The sequence below is a fragment of the Prionailurus viverrinus genome, chromosome A2 (genome assembly GCF_022837055.1).
Source record: "Prionailurus viverrinus isolate Anna chromosome A2, UM_Priviv_1.0, whole genome shotgun sequence".
Taxonomy (NCBI): Eukaryota; Metazoa; Chordata; class Mammalia; order Carnivora; family Felidae; genus Prionailurus; species Prionailurus viverrinus.
Window position 1 is genome coordinate 21,636,754 of NC_062562.1, and position 17,006 is coordinate 21,653,759.

Genomic DNA, 17,006 nt, shown 5'->3' on the forward strand with positions numbered 1-17,006 from the left:
TTTGGTCAGATAATGACTGTTTTCTTTCCCCAAGCCCACCTGGAAGCATGTCAGGTAACAAAAGCCAGCCCACCCAGCTTTAAATCTTTGCCTCTGGAAATCCAAACCTCTATGGTCACTATCTTTTTTGTAATCCAACAGAAAAAAAGAAAAAAACTTTTTTTCTTCTTATTTGGAATTCCAAGAGCACAGAGGAGTCACAACATGTGTGCCTGCTGTAACACATGAGGGAAATGGCATGACTGGACAGTTCTCAGGATTCAGGTACATGAGTCATATACCCACCCCTATGGCTGCATGTGATTGTCTGAGGACACCGAGGTCAACTTAAACCAAGGCATACATATGAGAGCCATACAACAGCAACATTTCCTGTCATCAGGGAGCTCCTGCCACCCTGAGAAAGGGGCAGGAGAGTTTGCCACTGAAGACTAAGTTCGCATTTATCCTTAAATGTCCTGACTACAAAAACTGCTTATAATTTCACACCAAAGTCCTGCTGTCAACATAAAAGTTAAAATTCATTTATTTTCCATGAAACTTAAGCATCTGAGTCAATAAATTAAAATACATATATTCTTTAAGAGTCTTTATACCAGGATGCTTATTTTTGGTCTTCAACACTGACTTCCTGCCCACTTTCACCACACAAAAGCAGCTCTCTCTCGTAACATGCGGACACCAAAGCGCTGCCATTCTCTTTGATAGATCCACAGCTCCTGTGTCGTGTCCAAACAAGCCAGCACGGCCCCTCCTTTCCATGCAATCAGCCGGGGATCCATGTCCTAGAGCAGTGACACAGCAAAAGCAGACAAGACGTATACTGAATAATTTCCTTGTATTTGGGAGTAGAAAAAAACCCTGCTGAATCAATACTTAAAACAGCCAGATTTTCAACCTGCATTAAAGACTCATTCATGCAGGACCCATGAACTACAGACATCTCTCTGTTCCAACTGACAGGAAAACTTTTTAGTGTTTATTATTGAAGATGCTACTACTGTTATTCCACCAATAGGCCCCATACGCAGAAACAGACATAAGGAAATTACTTATTCTGAAGTTAGAGGGGAGTAAATATATCCCGTAATCCCTCCCTCAGGATTAAAATTAAATAAGAACATTTCCAGGAACTGTTTGTGAGATATAATGAAATACAGATACAATCTCTTTCTAAATTCCTGGGCTTATGTTTCTTTCCAAGATAGTTCAGGCCAAAAGGATCCTTAATGATGCCCTGGTCTGGGGACCAGCAGCAGATCTTTAACATGAAAGCTAAAACTGAAGTTTTTCTGGCCAAGACCCGCCAGTCTTCTCCTTGCCCACCCAGTCCTTTTCCAAAGGCATGGCTTCTGGAAGCCAGCCGTGCTGGTCTGGAGAGCACAGCGAGGTCTAACACCCAGGAATCCAGGTGCCCACCCAGAGCTCCTTGCACCAAATCTGTGACCTACTGAAAGAAATCGTTCCACTTGCCCACACCCTCAAGAGCTGCCCAGATGCAAGCTCATGCCTTCCAGGATTTTATTACAATTAGAATCAGTGCTGGTTTCATTCACATACAATCCAACTGCACCATGGACAACAGACCTTGGGCCTTGTGATCACGTCCACATTCTCAATAATTCGCCTGAATGAAGGTGGCATTTTGTTGAGAATTCTGTGCTGCAGAAATTCTTGAGCTTTATGAAACATCAAACCACCTCCTACCACCAGGATGGAACTGTACATCTTCTTTTTGGTATCATCAGATGCTGAAAAGACAATGATATTCCTTCCACTCTTTCTTCCATATCCACCACTGGGCCAAGCCACCACCATCTCGTTTGGACAATTGAGGCTCCTCAAAGCTCTCTCTCCAACCCACCCTCAACAATGCAGCCAGAAGAACCTTGTAAAACACCAAAGTGAACATGCTGCTGCACCCCCCACCCTGCAACTTGCAGGATTAGGACCAAAATTTCTACGGGGGCCTACAAAGTCTACTGTGGCGTGACTCACTGCTTCTCCAGCCCTATCCTGGCATCTCACCTCCCAGCCACGCTGGCCTCCACACAGGCCTCTTCCTTTGCCTGGAATGCCACCTGGTGACCTTCTCACCTCCTAGACCGTTCTCAAATGGCTCTTCCCTAAGAAAAGATTCCCTGCCTCCCACCATCTATTCCTCCTCCTACCAGTAAAAATCCCTTATTAAGTCCCTCAATCAGAAGCTCTCAGAGTCAGCTCAATTTTCCCTTTTGTTCAACTTTGCAGCACCAGTCAGAGTTGTAATTTCACACTTGTGTGACAATTTAACTTCTTTGGTTTCCTCCACTAGGCTATATGCTCAACAAGGCTGGGAACCACTTCCTAACACCGGACAACGCAGGCACAAAGCATGTGCCCAACAGTTTTTCAATGCATATGCTACGCAGCACAACCACACCCTAGCCTGAACCAATTCACCTAACTGCTATCTTACAACGTGCTTACAACAGCAGTCTATGCTGTGAAGAATGGCTTTATCCAGGCCCAGGGCCTTCCCTTCAAACAGCGAGATGGCAGTCTTCCTGGACATCAGTGCTGTGAGAGCCTCTTCAGATTCATTGCCAGCCATCAAACAGTCTCCCTGGGAGGATCCCAAATCCACCTCCTGGGCATGGAGTCTTTCTGGAAGATCAGAGGACTGGCCACGAAGATCCCCTTCAAATCCAATGGGTTTGGATGCAGACTTTCGGTCAGCAGTAGCTTTTGCAGACTTTAAATCAAACAAAAGGACAAATGGATGGTATGAATGTAACAGAATAGTGCTGATGTTCCCCAGCTAGACCCCATCCCTCCCTACTACACTACTTTATACTACTATAAAACAAAGGTCCACCACTGTGGTGCAGAGGGAATACACACTAGCAGGTGGCCAAGCACCTGCACCCACTCCCAGATCACCTGGGAGTGAGACGTGGTGTACAAAAGATGAGGGTGTGCTGACAATTCCAAAGCAGCCATTAGCAAGAAGGGCAAGTCTCACAACTATTACTGGTTGGATTTGCAAATTGAAATGACAGTGTACACGGACATTTTCCCCTTGAACTGAGTTTTTAAGTGGAGAATTTCAGTAGAATTCTTGTGCCTGTGCCTCCTACCTAATCCTCATTTTCAGACCTTATCCAACCACCTCATGCTCACCATTGGGACAGGGACAAATACTAGAAAAGGTTTATAAGCCCTCCTTTTTCCATCCTGAGCTGCTGTTTCACTGGGAGAGAAGAGCTTTCATTTGTGCCCCTGTATCAGACATCCTATTACTTGGATCATCAGCTCTGGACAAAAGAATTTAGCTTTTTGCCTAGGCCACATACCTTTTACATTATAATTTTAAAATAGGTGAGATTTTACTAAAAATACTCACTACTGGATAAACATTCAAAAGTAGATAGCTTTCACACCAAAAATAAATATCTTTATTAAATTAACTTTTAAATTTGTGGACTGGTATTCTGAAAATTGGCTTCATGTCTGAATGAAGAAATCTGTCATCTGACTTGAAATTTAGACTTCATCACATCTCCAGGTCTAAAAACAGTATTGGCTTCAGTATGTAGTAGACTGCAGTGACTGCGCCGACCCACTAATCACGGACAAACTTCCGCAGGGACCAAGCTGTCTCCTCTCACACCAGAATTTCTGCAGACCTGTTCTTGCTTGCTTTGCGTGGCCAGCAGATAATGCTCATCATGAGGATCCTCAGGGTCACCCTGGGATCTGTGCTGCAAGGTTGTCATCTTCTGTCCAACAATTCCAAAAGTTGCTGGGTAAAACAAAGCCATTGGAGCCTGTGCAAGGAAAAGAATGATCAACCAAGGACACGTGGCTTTCTGAAAAAAACTGATCTATTAAATTCTGTTCTTCCCAAAACAAAATTGGCAGATCAGATCCTAGAAGGCAGACTCAATAAGCATTCTCTTTTGGGAGTAGCATTATTTCTTTATTGCACAAGAGGCCAGAAAACTTAACAGAAATCATCCAAGTGAATGAGTGATGTGACACCACAAAGAGAAATGTCAAAACGTGTAATGCAAGTGGAAAATAAGCTACTTTATAATTTCCTAATAAAAACAGTCCTTCTCTCTCTAAATAATAACAAATCACATAGCAGCTAATTAAAAAGATGGCCCTCATCATCTATTCTAATCTGTACTCTATCAGTGGCTTAAAAGCTGGTTTAGCAGGGGCACCTGGGTGGCTCAGTCGGTTGAGTGTCTGACTTTGGCCCAGGTCATGATCTCACCGTTCGTGGGTTCAAGCCCCACACCAGGCTTTGCATTGACAGCGTGTAGCCTGCTTTGGATTCTCTGTCTCCCTCTCTCTCTCTCTGCCCCTCACCCTCTCTCTCTCTCTCTCTGCCCCTCCCTCCCTCACCCTCTCTCTCTCAAAAATAAACACTAAACAGGGACGCCTGGGTGGCTCAGTCAGTTGGGCATCAGACTTCGGCTCAGGTCATGATCTCACGGTTTGTGAGTTCGAGCCCCATGTCAGGCTCTGTGCTGACAGCTCAGAGCCTGGAGCCTGCTTGGAATTCTGTGTCTCCTTCTCTCTCTGCTCCTCCCCTGCTCATGTTCTCTCTCCCTCTCAAAAATAAAGACTAAAAAAAAAAAATTTTTTTTTTAAAATAAACACTAAACATAATGTTTAAAAAAAAAAAAAAGCTGGCTTAGCAGCTAATCTATACCAGTTGACATTCTAACCTCACGAGGTTTCACACAAGTGCATATTCTCTCAGTGTGAGTGAACCAGGTCAGCTTTCTTTCTACCCACAGAAATATACACCCATATGTTACCTGGAGTTTTTCATCTCCTAATCGAAACTGGTAAAGTAGGGCAGGGGAATCCGGATGTCGAATCTGAAACTCATGATCCTGAAGCCCAGAGATGTCCTGATTCCAGGAAAAGATGCTGTCAGTGAGCCAGTAAAAGTGCATGTAAACTCCTCAAATTATAGTTAAGCCTCTCCACAATCCAAATCTCACTTATAACAAGACTGCCCTGCAACTTTGTACCATTCCACCTGGAACTTAGTAAAATAAGAGTCAAAATGTACCTTGCTTCCCTTTTAACAATTCCAAAATTTCTACCATCTGCATTTTTTTTCATTATTGAGACATACAAATTACCCAAATCAATAAGCAAATTTTCTCAAAAACTGCGAAATGCTACCAGTCTTAGGTTCCTCAAAATTCCGTTATTCAGAATTAGATAGTCTGAAAAATGTTAGGGAAAAAAAAGTCTGATACAGAATGCATAAAAAGGTAGGAATCCACATACAACAATGTTTGCAACATTAAGTGCTTCAAATGATGCCATTTTATTAAATGTCTGCACCTATATATTTATTACATGTAAAGGTGTATCTTCAACCTTTATCGGAATGATCAAAGATCCTAAAAAGAAAGGAATTTCTTACACACTCTTTCTTAAAAAAGCCAGCTGTATTTTCTAGAGCCTGAGACACATCCTGATGGCTCTGACCTTACCAAAACACCCTCACTCCTTAAGAGCTTCCACTTCAAGGCTCTGTCAACTTGGGTTGAAAGGGTGGCATAACATTGTTACATTTTTTTTTTTTTTTAATGTTTATTTTTGAGAGAGAGAGAGAGAGAAAGAGAGAGAGAGAGAGAGAGAAAGAGAGAGAGAGAGAGAGAGAGAAAGAGAGAGAGAGAGACAGAGCACAAGCAGGGGAGTGGCAGAGACAGGGAGGGAGACACAGAATCCGAAACAGGCACAGAGCCCAACGCAGGGCTCGAACTCGGGAACGGTGAGATCATGACCTAGGCTGAAGTCAGATGCTCAACTGACTGAGCCACCCAGGTGCCCCAACATTGTTACATTTTTAACTGTCTTTTAAATATCTTAAATTTTTCCTGGAAATAAAAATAATTAGCAATTTTGATTTTGCTCCCACCTGATCTAAATGACAAAAAGTTTCTTTAAGGTGCTGTAGAAGAAGACAATCCATTTTATTTGTTAGCTGGCATTCTCGGTAAGGGAACCCAGCTCGCTGCATCAGCCAGTAGAAACACCTTGACACGTCAGAGCCCCCATACGCCAGACAGAGCCTAGAGTTAAAAGAAAAGGCAGGTGGGTAATCTGTCAGTCAAGAAGGTGCAAAGGGCGTTTCAAAAAATCCATCATGCAGAGAAACATGACAAGTCTCAAAAGATGTCTAATGCATGAATAGACTGAAAGGACAGGATGGACGGATGGGATGGAGAAATGGACTCCAGCACACAACCAGGGGCGGGCACCTAGGAGCAGTCATGCTATTTGCAAAAAGTCCAAGAAACAGAATACACATGACTAAATGCAGCTCATTCCTAAGTCACTATGTTTATCATACACTAGCTGTTTGCCTGTCTTGTATTCACCAGCATATCAAGTTCACAGGCAGTGACATCATAGGACAAACTCATGGGAAGAAAGTTTAGAGTGTACTACCCACTAACTGAATGGTTCTACAATTCGGAAAGAACACTGCTATGTTATTTTAGCAGTAGGAGACCTAGGTCCAGTATTTTCTCCACACTTTAAGAACCAACGGCATCAGCCAATACAAACAGTGGATGAGCCACAATAACTCACACTGGGTTTTCGAATGCACCATAACTTGGGGTGGGAAGCAATAGAGATTAACCTTCCTCATGGACTGGTTAGGCCCGCCTTCCAATGTTTCTCTACCCTGTGACTCAAACTACCTATGTGAGGGATAAGAACTACAGCATCCTGAAGAAGCCATCCTGGGAGCACAAGATGTTGCAGAGAACCTGTATGTGCACTGCCTGTGTTGGGCTTGTCTAGGGAAGGACAAGCAGCAAACTTGTGCCTGATATCTCTCATATCAGTGATGACATCACAAAGGGAACAGACAAGAAAGCTACTCATTACTCACTGAACAATTACGACAAAAGCAAATACTCAAATGCTAGCTAGTTAGAGAATTCAGACCTGAAAACCTATTTTCCCCTACACGTCTTGTCTAAATAAAACTTTGCTATGAGCATAATTGGTATTTTCACTCCAGACCACAGCAAGACACAGAGCTAACACTACGCCAAGCAGGGATCTTCAGGAGCTGCTGATGTGAACTCACAGCAGAGAATTCCAACAGGACAGGTAAAATCAGTGCTCTGTAGCCTTGCTAGAATTTGTATTTCCACAACTGTGAATATAATTCCTTATAAAAATTTCATTTCTAAGGGGCCCCTGGGTGGCTCAGTCTGTTAAGCGTCCGACTTGCGCTCAGATCGTGATCTCGCGGTTTGTGAGTTCGAGCCCCGCATCGGGCTCTGTGCTGACAGCTCAGAGCCTGGAGCCTGCTTCCCATTCTGTGTCTCCCTCTCTCTCTGCCCCTCCCCCACTTGTGCTCTGTCTCTCTCTGTCTATCAAAAATGAATAAATGTAAAAAAAAAAAAAATTAAAAAAAAATTTTTCACTTCTAACTTGTGACACTTTGTAGCTGAACAGGCTGTGAGGGGAGGAACAGAGAAAGCCACCTTCCAAGGTCCTTACCGAGTATTCCGATGAGAGACCCCATCCTCCACACAACACACACTTGTCTTCTGATCTCCAACATCTACGATACAAGTGCTGCTTAAACCACTTCCAAAGGTGGCACACACAGACTCCTGATGGACCACAATCCCTGAGACACAAAGGCAGAGGAGCCATCAGCTAGGCAGCAGTAAAGATCGTAAGACAGACATTCAGTTAAAGTCTGGAAACCCCTGAGCAATCGTCCAAGCACAGCAGATCCTCTCAGAATAAACATTTCAAGAAAGCAGTGAATTAGATTAACTTTGTCAATAAAAACAGAAAACCAATCTCATTTCAGGTAGATTTCTCTGGAATATAGGACATACCTGAAAAACCCATCTTCATTAAGATCATATTCACTAGTTCTTTCACATGCTGTTTATTGTAGATATCAGGAATCAGCAAGATACATCTATAATACTAAAAAGAAAAACAAAGGGGGAAAAAAAAAGATAAAACAGTTAATGCTAAAGTCCGGTCAAAATAAATGTCACTACATTTGTCTTCAGAGAGGATTCTCTCTAAAGGATGGCAACAATGATTAGGGGCACGAAACAAAACCTCAACCCCCCTGCTATCTTTGGGGTTTAATGAAAACACTAATGTTGAAGTTGTGTGAGGATTTTTTTTTTCCCTTTAAATTATTAAAAACTTGTCAAATGGTATCACAACCCCAGATTTCAAAATATACTACAAAGCTATAATAATCAAGACCATATGATACCGGCACAAAAATATACATATAGATCAATGAACAGAATAGAACCCAGAAATAAACCCACACATATATGGTCAATTTGACACAGGAGGCAAGGATATACAATGGGAAAATATCTCTTCAACAAATGGTGCTGGAAAAACTGGACAGTTACATGCAAAAGAACGAAACTGGACCACTTTCTTAAACCATTCACAAAAATACATTAGAAATGAATTAAAAATGGAGACGTGAGACCTGAAATGATAAAACTCCTAGAAGAAAACACAGGCAGCAAATTCTTTGACATCAGCCTTAGCAACATTTTTCTGGTTTCCTGAGGCAAGGGAAGCAGAAGTAAAACTAAACTATTGGAGCTATAGTAAAATAAGTTTGCACAATGAAGAAAGCCATCAACAAAACGAAAAGGCAACCTTACCTGATTGGAGAAGGTATTTGCAAATGATATATCTGGTAAGTGATTAACAGCCAAAATATATAAAGAACTTCTACAACCCAATACCAGAAGAACAAATAATCCAATTAGAAAATGGGCCTTGGACCTCAATAGACACATTTTTCCAAAGACATAGAGATGGCCAACAGACACATGAAAGGATGCTCAACATCGCTAATCATTAGGCAAATGCAAATCAAAACCACAATGAGATATCACCTCACAACTGTCAGAATGGCTAGTATCAAACAGACAAGAAATAACAGGTGTTGGCAAGGATGTGAAGAAAAAGGAAACTGTTGGTAGGAATGTAAATTGGTACAGCTGCTACGGACAACAGAATGGAGATTCCAAAAAAATTAGAAATAGAAATAACGCACAATCCACAGTAGTAGTAACTCCACTACTATTACCCAAAGAAAATGAAAACAGTAATTTTAAAAAATATGTGCATTCCTAATTTCAGTGAAGCATTATTTACTACAGCCAAGATAGGGAAGCAACCTAAGTGTCCACTAATAGATAAATGGATAAAGAAGATTGGTATATACATATAATAGAATATTACTCAGCTATATAAAAGAATGAGATCTTGCTATCTGCAATAACATGGATGGACCTAGAGGGTATTATGCTAAGTACAGTAAGTCAAAGAAAGATAAATACCATACGATTTCACTTACATGTGGAATCTAAAATACAAAACAAATGAAAAACCAAAAAAAGCAGAAACAGACCCATAAATACAGAGAACAAATTAGTAGTTGCCAGATGCAAGGAAGGTGGGGGATGGGAAAAATGCGTGAAAGAAAGTGGGAGATAGAGGTTTCCAGTTATAGAATGAATAAATCATGGGGATGAAAAATACAGCATAGGGAATACAGTCCTCGGTATTGTAACAGCACAGTATGGGGACAGACAGTAGCTACACTTGGGGTAAGGGCAGCATTATGTATAGTGTTGCCAAATCACTGTGCTGTACCTGAAACTAATGTGTCATTGTATGTCAACTATACTTCGATTAAAAAAGAAAACCAAAACCAAAAACAAATTTTGTGAAATTAAAAATAAGACAAACATATGTCCCAAAAAAGGCCCAGAGAGAAGGCATAAACACGAGCAAGTTTGCTGGTTGCAGAGCAGTAGAGACAGACACCAAAGAAACAGTAAGAAAAAGAGAAGGCACCGGAACTGAAGTCAGCCAAGAAGGAAGATACCCTCCACACCTTAAGGCTGAGAATGCTTCAAGGACACTAGATTACAAACAACTCAGGAATACGTACTTAAACACAAGTAAGACTATTTAAAAAAAATTTTTTTTTCAACGTTTATTTATTTTTGGGACAGAGAGAGACAGAGCATGAACGGGCCAGGGGCAGAGAGAGAGGGAGACACAGAATCGGAAACAGGCTCCAGGCTCTGAGCCATCAGCCCAGAGCCTGACGCGGGGCTCGAACTCACGGACCGCGAGATCGTGACCTGGCTGAAGTCGGACGCTTAACCGACTGCGCCACTCAGGCACCCCAAGACAAGACTCTTAAAGGCAATCCAAGTAACTGGGAATTTTAGCTCACCTTTAAATCTTTGAGTGGAATTTCCAAGTATTTTTGTATTGCGTGAGACCATATTACTTCAATATCTGCCAGAACAGCCGTAAGGGAGCCCCCAGGTCCTGGGTGAATATTTAACTGACCTCTTCTGATAGGCCAGTGAATATTGTAACAGTCCAATGGATTAACATACAAAGCCTAGAAAAGACAGGGAGATGAATACATTGTTAAACTTTTCTTGGGCATTTTCTGAATTCACATTTAAACATCTAAGATCATGGGCATTGAAGAGAGCATCTTTTGGGATGAGCACTGGGTGTTGTATGGAAACCAATTTGACAATAAATTTCATAAAAAAAAAAAAAAATCTAAGACCAGAGTTACGATTAACATTTGCTCACTATTCTAATTAATTTTTTTTAATGTTTATTTTTGTTGTTGAGAGAGAGACAAGAATGAGCGGGGGAGGGAAAGAGAGAGAAGGAGACACGGAATCCGAAGCAGGCTCTGGGCTCCAAGCTGTCAGCACAGAGGCCAACACGGGGTTTGAACTCACGAACCTGAGCTGAAGTCAGATGCTTAACCGACTACCCAGGCGCCCCCATTTGCTCACTATTCTAAATGTTGAGAGTGGAGTACCTAACATCACAGGAGCCTGTGTGAGTATCTGGGCCTGCAAGGAAGATGGAAGATGGTGAATTCTAGGAAACAACTAGAACTGGATGGTGCTGCAAAGTTCCCTACCTCTTCTCCCACCAAAAACTCAGGGTGATGAGACGTGTTTGTCCACTTATTTCCAGAACAGTGATCTAAAATTGCAGGTCGCATCTGCTTGTTGTAGGAGCGTGCCTGAAATAAAAGAACATCAGAAAACTGTCTAAATGTTTGCAAGAAAAAAGGAGAGGGGGAAGGAGAAATGTAGTATGAGTCCTCTTTTCTCCTCTCTCACATACCAGATATAGATTACAAAATGTAATCACAAGCCCTAAATACCTGGCAAGATACTGACTGGTCACAGGAAGATTCTCTTGGCCTTTTCTACAATTGTGATTTTTTACCCATGGTTTTAAAACCTAGACTGTGATTCATAACCAGTCCAAAATCACTACTATACTCTGCTTAAAACTGAATACACATTTGTGTATCATACCAACTCACGTCCACTCCTAACAGTATTTTTTATCATATTAAAATGACAAATGTAGGAAGAACATAGCTTCCCATGTTCTTACAGATCCTGGAATTATACACTTAAGACCATCAGATAAACTATAAATGTTTATGAACTTGCCATAAGAAACACCATCTTTTCAATTATTCAAATGCCCAAGCATTTGTGACACTGATTTGGATATTCTGTAGGTGGTTATGAATGTTTTTTTCTTCCTCTTTTAAGGAAATCCTATCTTTAATTTGCATAATGAAACTGAGAGAGCACACGATTGGCATTATGACACAATAGCAGTTAAAGAATAAATCTGAAGAGTTAAGGGTGAACCTGTTCAGGGGACACGGGAATCCGTCTTGTACCATTTGACATCTTTTTAGACCATATTGCTTGATCCACCATTTTAAGGCCATTTTGTCTTTGTTCATTACTTTCTGGTTTCTGGGGGGAAAAGTGAGAGATGAGCAGTACAAAGGATTCAGTGAAAAGAGAAAGCAATTTGGCAAACTACTAAATTAATCCACCAAGAAGAAATGCTCCCTCATCAACAAGTAGCAGTATTTCCTTAATCTTTGTCATACGTATCAATCTTAAGAACTCAAATTAATCATTTCACTATTTATAAATTAAAAAGTCAGAAAGGAACCCTCACCCATAAACCCAACTATTTGCAAAAATCTATAACCTCAAGGAAGTATGAATGACAAAATTTTTCACAGCACTGATCAGAATAGCTACTTTGTATTTATAAAGTATTTCAGAGACTTTTCCGTACATGTACATAATTCTCATTATTCTCGATTTTGTAACAATGCTACATTCACTCATGTGTTATTTTGTTTAATCAGCAGGTATTCAAGTTGCTGTGCCATTATAAGGAATAGATCTGTAAACATCTCTGTGAAAAAGTTATTGTTTCCTATCAACTTTTACTCCTGACATTTATGCCCTACAAAAGAATTGTAAGATCCAAAAATATAAATGAATTTAGACTCTTACACTCTCAAGTTACATTTAGGCTTAGAAATGGGACTTACACAGTCTTCCAGTCATGCTAAAAAAAAAAAAAATCCTAAAGTTTACTATTTGAAGTATAGAAACTGCAAATTCCTAAAACTACCTTCGATCTAAAACTTAAACGTGGATTACGATGCAAAATATATATTTTAACATCTACCATGAAATACTTTCTCATAATTGCTATCTGCAAGATAAGATAAAGTAAATGCTACCTACAAGGATATATGTAGTTTTGCCTTCAGATTACAATTTGACCTAAGATTGTAGTAACTGATTATAACAATTCAATTTATTTATAGATTGAAAATACAAGCTCAATATACACTGTAAGTATCTGGAAGAGAAAAATTTGGCAGTCAGTTAATAGAGACCTTAAGGTATTATTTTAAGTGAGTGACATCACCTTCATCAATACCCAATTCATATTGATGGGTGAAAAAATTTTTAATTTACTTTTGTTGTAATTATTTCTGTACAATCTAACACCGCTAGCTCAGATGAAAAATACTACTTGTAACCCTGAATGATGTTATTATTTTAAAACGCATTAAAGCTATGAAGATGGAGATGTTTATTCAAGTATACTGTGTATACCTGAATGTGTAAGCTCTCCCAAAGAAACCACCTTGGGCTTTCTCTCCAGATCCTCCATTTCTGACTTACATTTAGTCCTTCCCTTAGGAGCCAGTTGTCCTTGTATAGTGGCTGCCCTTGTTGTTTGTGCCTTCGTGCAATTACATGAGGAATGCTAGCAGGAAGTGTGTCTGTAGCTCGCCCAATCCTTAGGGTTGTTGAACCTGGGTGTATGACAACAATGAAGTTGCTCTGGATTTGCTGCAAATACAAAACACAGGAGTGTGACCTTGGTAAATAATATGCAGGTAACAAGTTAAATAACATGTAGGTAACAGGCAAGACTAAGAAGTTAAGTTTCCTATGACTATCAGACTCAAAGGTATCAAAATAATTCACTGAAGGTAGCTCTTTGAGAGGCATCCAATTATTGCTCTCTGCCTGAATGCAAACTCTTTTAGTATTTCTGTGCTCCCAGGATCTGACCACAGTACACAGGTCAGTATTTGTTTAAATGAACAAAACCATAATTATCTAATGCAAGTTAACCTATAATTACTGGGCATTTCTGTGCTAGGTACTGGGGGTACAATGGTGACCAAGACAAAATCCTGACCACCAGAGAACTTTCAGATTACTAGGGGTCACAGGCAAGGAATACACGTGGGAAATACCATGACTAGTGAAGTACTGCTAGCTAAAGCTGAATCACTTAAAGATGCTTAGATTCTAAGCCTCCACTACACATTTTCTGATTCAGAATTTCCAGGGAGAGCCACCATTCCTGCACGACTCCTTAGCTAGTAAGGAGCTGCCCTTGAGCTACAGATGTGTTTTCTTGTATGTATCCATTTAAAACATTTCCATAGTTTGCCCGTAAGATACAGTCAGGAACCTCTGAGATCAAGACCCTGTCTACTTCTCTAACCTTACTTGAGGACCACTTCCTTTCTCTTTAATCTTCCTAATCTAGATCTCTCTTGATTTCTTGGGGCACCTGGGTGGTTCATCTGGTTAAGCATCGGACTTCGGCTCAGGTCATGATCTCACAGCCCATGAGTTCAAGTCCCTCGTCGGCTTTGTGCTGACAGCATACAGCCTGGAGCCTGCTTCAGATTCTGTGTCTCCCTCTCTCTCTACCCCTCCCTCCACTCATACCATCTCTCTCTGTCAAAAGTAAATAAACATTAAAAAAATGTTTTTTTAATTTTAGCTATCTCTTGATTTAACTCACCACTCTGACTTCCAGATCTTCACACAGGCAGCTCCCTTTGCCTGCCACGTCCTTTCTCCCTGGTAAATCCTACTTTCCCCTTCAGTTCTGAAGTTAAATGTCATCAGATTAGGTTTGCTTGTCCCCTTACAATATAACCTTATGGTACCCTTTTTCTTGACACTTGTCATTCTTGTAATTTTTTACTGTCTGCCCTCCCAACAGACAAAAACCTTCATGTAAAAAGGGATCACTTCTGTCTTGTTCACTATCTATGCCCAGTGCACAGCGCACAGGATCCTAGGAGATACTGAAAGCAGCACTTTCACATGGCTGGCGTGATGTTAAACAGTACTTCCCAAGCTTTTTTGTGCTATGGCAGACATTTGTCCAGCAGACTGGAGTGAAAAGATGAAACTGCTTGCCATTGGAGATACCTGTACCTCATTAATGGCACACAGGCTGCAGCACATTGATCAGAAAGCTCTGGGGTAGTAATGGCAGTTTTCCAAAGCATGGACAAATATTTTTTAACAACTACACATTTATTTTAACATTTCAGGAAAAAACTAGACAGTACATCCCATACATCACTTCCTGAATATTATTACTTAAATAAGACCAAGTAAAAGAAGTTATTAAGCAAATAATGGATATGAAAAAACCATAGAGAACATGGAAAAACTAAAGGGTGTTCTACAACTGACTGGATTAAGGAAATGTTGCTATAGTGGTTAAGGGCCCAGGATCTGGATTCACAGATTTGTCTTCAAATGCATACTGCACCACTTCCTTGCTCTGGATGAGGTTCCTACCTCACAGAGCTACTGTGAGGCTTAAGCGAATTAATCCTGCAGCCCAGGGTCTGTCTAACCTTCCAAAGTTCTGCACTGCCTTCAGAAGAGACCAGACTCTTTCTTTATGCCTCTCATGATAGGCTCCGCTACAATCTCCTGTCCCACATCTCGCTCCCTCTTCTTCCTCACTTCCAGACACCTTGATCACCAACACTTGATCTCCTCTCCTGACCCAGGTCTCTTCCACACTGTTCTCCTTCCGAGATTTCCCCTAACTCCTAATCACTCTTTGGGTCTTAGTCCAAACGTCATTTCCTTTAAAACCTTCTCAGACCATCAGGGCCAGAGGAGACACCTGCTGTGTGTGCCCAACACTTCCCTATGGCCTTCTGTACTAGCCCATCTGACACCATATGCCCTGATACCTGCTGCCCAACTGTGAGCTCTACCCTCCTGCCTCCCAGTCACAGAATGCTAAAGAATCATACATGGTGGGAATGTGCAAGGACCATACAGACCATCCAGCCTGCCCCCTCAACTAGAAGGGCGGAGAAACAGGCCAGGGCAACAGTAACTATCACCCTGGGGGATGCCCATGAGCCAGCACGGTGCTAAACATCCTACAGCTGCCTGAACAGTTGGGTGTTATCCTTAACCCAGCCACCAGTTAGGAAGCTGCCTCACAGATGTCCAACATGAAATTCTGACCACGTAAATGCCTTATTTTTGCTGTGAATTTACCCATTTTCCTATGGGAATGTTGGTATTTTTTCATTCATCAGTAGGAATACACACACACAGGTCCTTTGCCGGCCATGCTACGACAAATAATTTTTTTCTGGTTGGTATGACTTCATCTTGTTCTGATTTTGACACACAAACTCTTCTTGTCCATTCAGACGATCGTCTGCCTCTTCCTTGCTTTATGCTGGAATCGGCCTCCACTCCCAAAGATAGCCTTCACACAGGAAAACGCCTGCACCGCCAAGTGTCCCTGCCCGGCGCTAAACTCCACCTGCGCTCACTGACACTCCACAGCTGCTTGGAAGGCAGGCAAGGGCCCGGGGCCCATACCGCGGCCGACCCGAGAGACAACCATCACCTGCGCCAGCCACGAGGGTGGGGGCCGGAAATCTTGCCTCGCCGCCTGCCTTTTCACCCCCGCCCAACCGGAAGGCCTTCTTCGAGACCCGCCCCCTGCGCCGCGCCGCACCTCCTGCAGCGACTCCGGCACCAGCGCTGGCACGATGGGTCGTTTCACGCCGCGCTGCTCCTTCTCCTTCTCTCCGCCCTTCTCTTTCCCGTTCTCAGCGTCCCCCTTCTCCGCCTGGGTCATCGCGGCCGCTGACAACCCCGACCTCCAGCCTCAGGGACGCACCGCGCCCGCCGGAGCCGGCTGGGCCCCCGCGCACGCGCAGCCTCCCAACCTGGTGCCCGGCAACCAAGATGGCCGACGGACAGCCGCCCCAGAGGCTTCCGGGAAAGCGGAGGGGCGGTGCTGTCCAGAGGAGGACGGGGCGGGAGTGGGGCGTGGATGGGTGGGTGTTGCTGTGATTTGTCCTGGCGGTGGGATGCCCGAAGCCTCCTTGTTTTTCCTTTCGAGCGCTACACCCGGCATCGCGTTTTGCTCTCACAATAGGAAGCCTATATTCTTGGTTTCCTAGACCCTAACTCCTAGTTTTCCTCATACTGCGCTGGTTAGGTTCAGAACAGCTTCTGATGTTAAGGTTTTGAGTTAGGGCGCCTCTCTCCGCACCCCTTGGATGACTTTATCCGGTTTCATGGCTTTGCATATGAATATAATTCCCAGGTTCATGATTCCAGTCTGGAAGTGACCCTGAGATCCAGACTGATAACCAACAGCCTATTTGGTATCTCCACGTTTATGTCCACAAGGCATAGCAAACTTACACGCGCCCAAACTGGAACTCTTGATACCCGCGCCATCCCCTCCGCCCCCAGCCTACT

General features: G+C 42.4%; 1 protein-coding gene across 3 annotated transcripts; it reads right to left on the minus strand.

The window, feature by feature from the left end:
• Positions 1–502: 502 nt before the first annotated feature.
• ACTR8 (actin related protein 8) lies at positions 503–16,502 on the minus strand. 3 transcript variants are annotated; one of them, XM_047850437.1, is made up of 13 exons: positions 16,252–16,502; positions 13,119–13,289; positions 11,766–11,876; positions 11,012–11,116; positions 10,292–10,465; positions 7,890–7,983; positions 7,540–7,672; positions 5,936–6,089; positions 4,815–4,910; positions 3,669–3,809; positions 2,470–2,734; positions 1,588–1,751; positions 503–785 (listed from the first exon to the last, which is right to left on the minus strand). In XM_047850437.1, the coding sequence occupies exons 1-13, from the start codon at positions 16,372–16,374 to the stop codon at positions 642–644; spliced, it is 1,875 nt and encodes a 624-aa protein (XP_047706393.1). In that variant the 5' UTR covers positions 16,375–16,502; the 3' UTR covers positions 503–641. The 3 variants fall into 3 exon arrangements, with proteins under 3 accessions (XP_047706393.1, XP_047706394.1, XP_047706395.1); XM_047850438.1 differs by lacking the exon at positions 16,252–16,502 and adding an exon at positions 15,780–16,172; XM_047850439.1 differs by lacking the exon at positions 16,252–16,502 and adding an exon at positions 16,054–16,169.
• Between the last annotated feature and the right edge of the window lie 504 nt (positions 16,503–17,006).

Coding starts and splice junctions, on each gene's coding strand:
- ACTR8 (XM_047850437.1), bottom strand. CDS start 16,374: ATGACCCAGGCGGAGAAGGGGGACGCTGAGAACGGGAAAGAGAAGGGC. Junction 13,290..16,251: donor TGCCGGAGTCGCTGCAGGAG/GTGCGGCGCGGC, acceptor TTGTATTTGCAG/CAAATCCAGAGCAACTTCAT. Junction 1,752..2,469: donor TCACAGCATAGACTGCTGTT/GTAAGCACGTTG, acceptor TTGTCTTTTCAG/CATCTGATGATACCAAAAAG.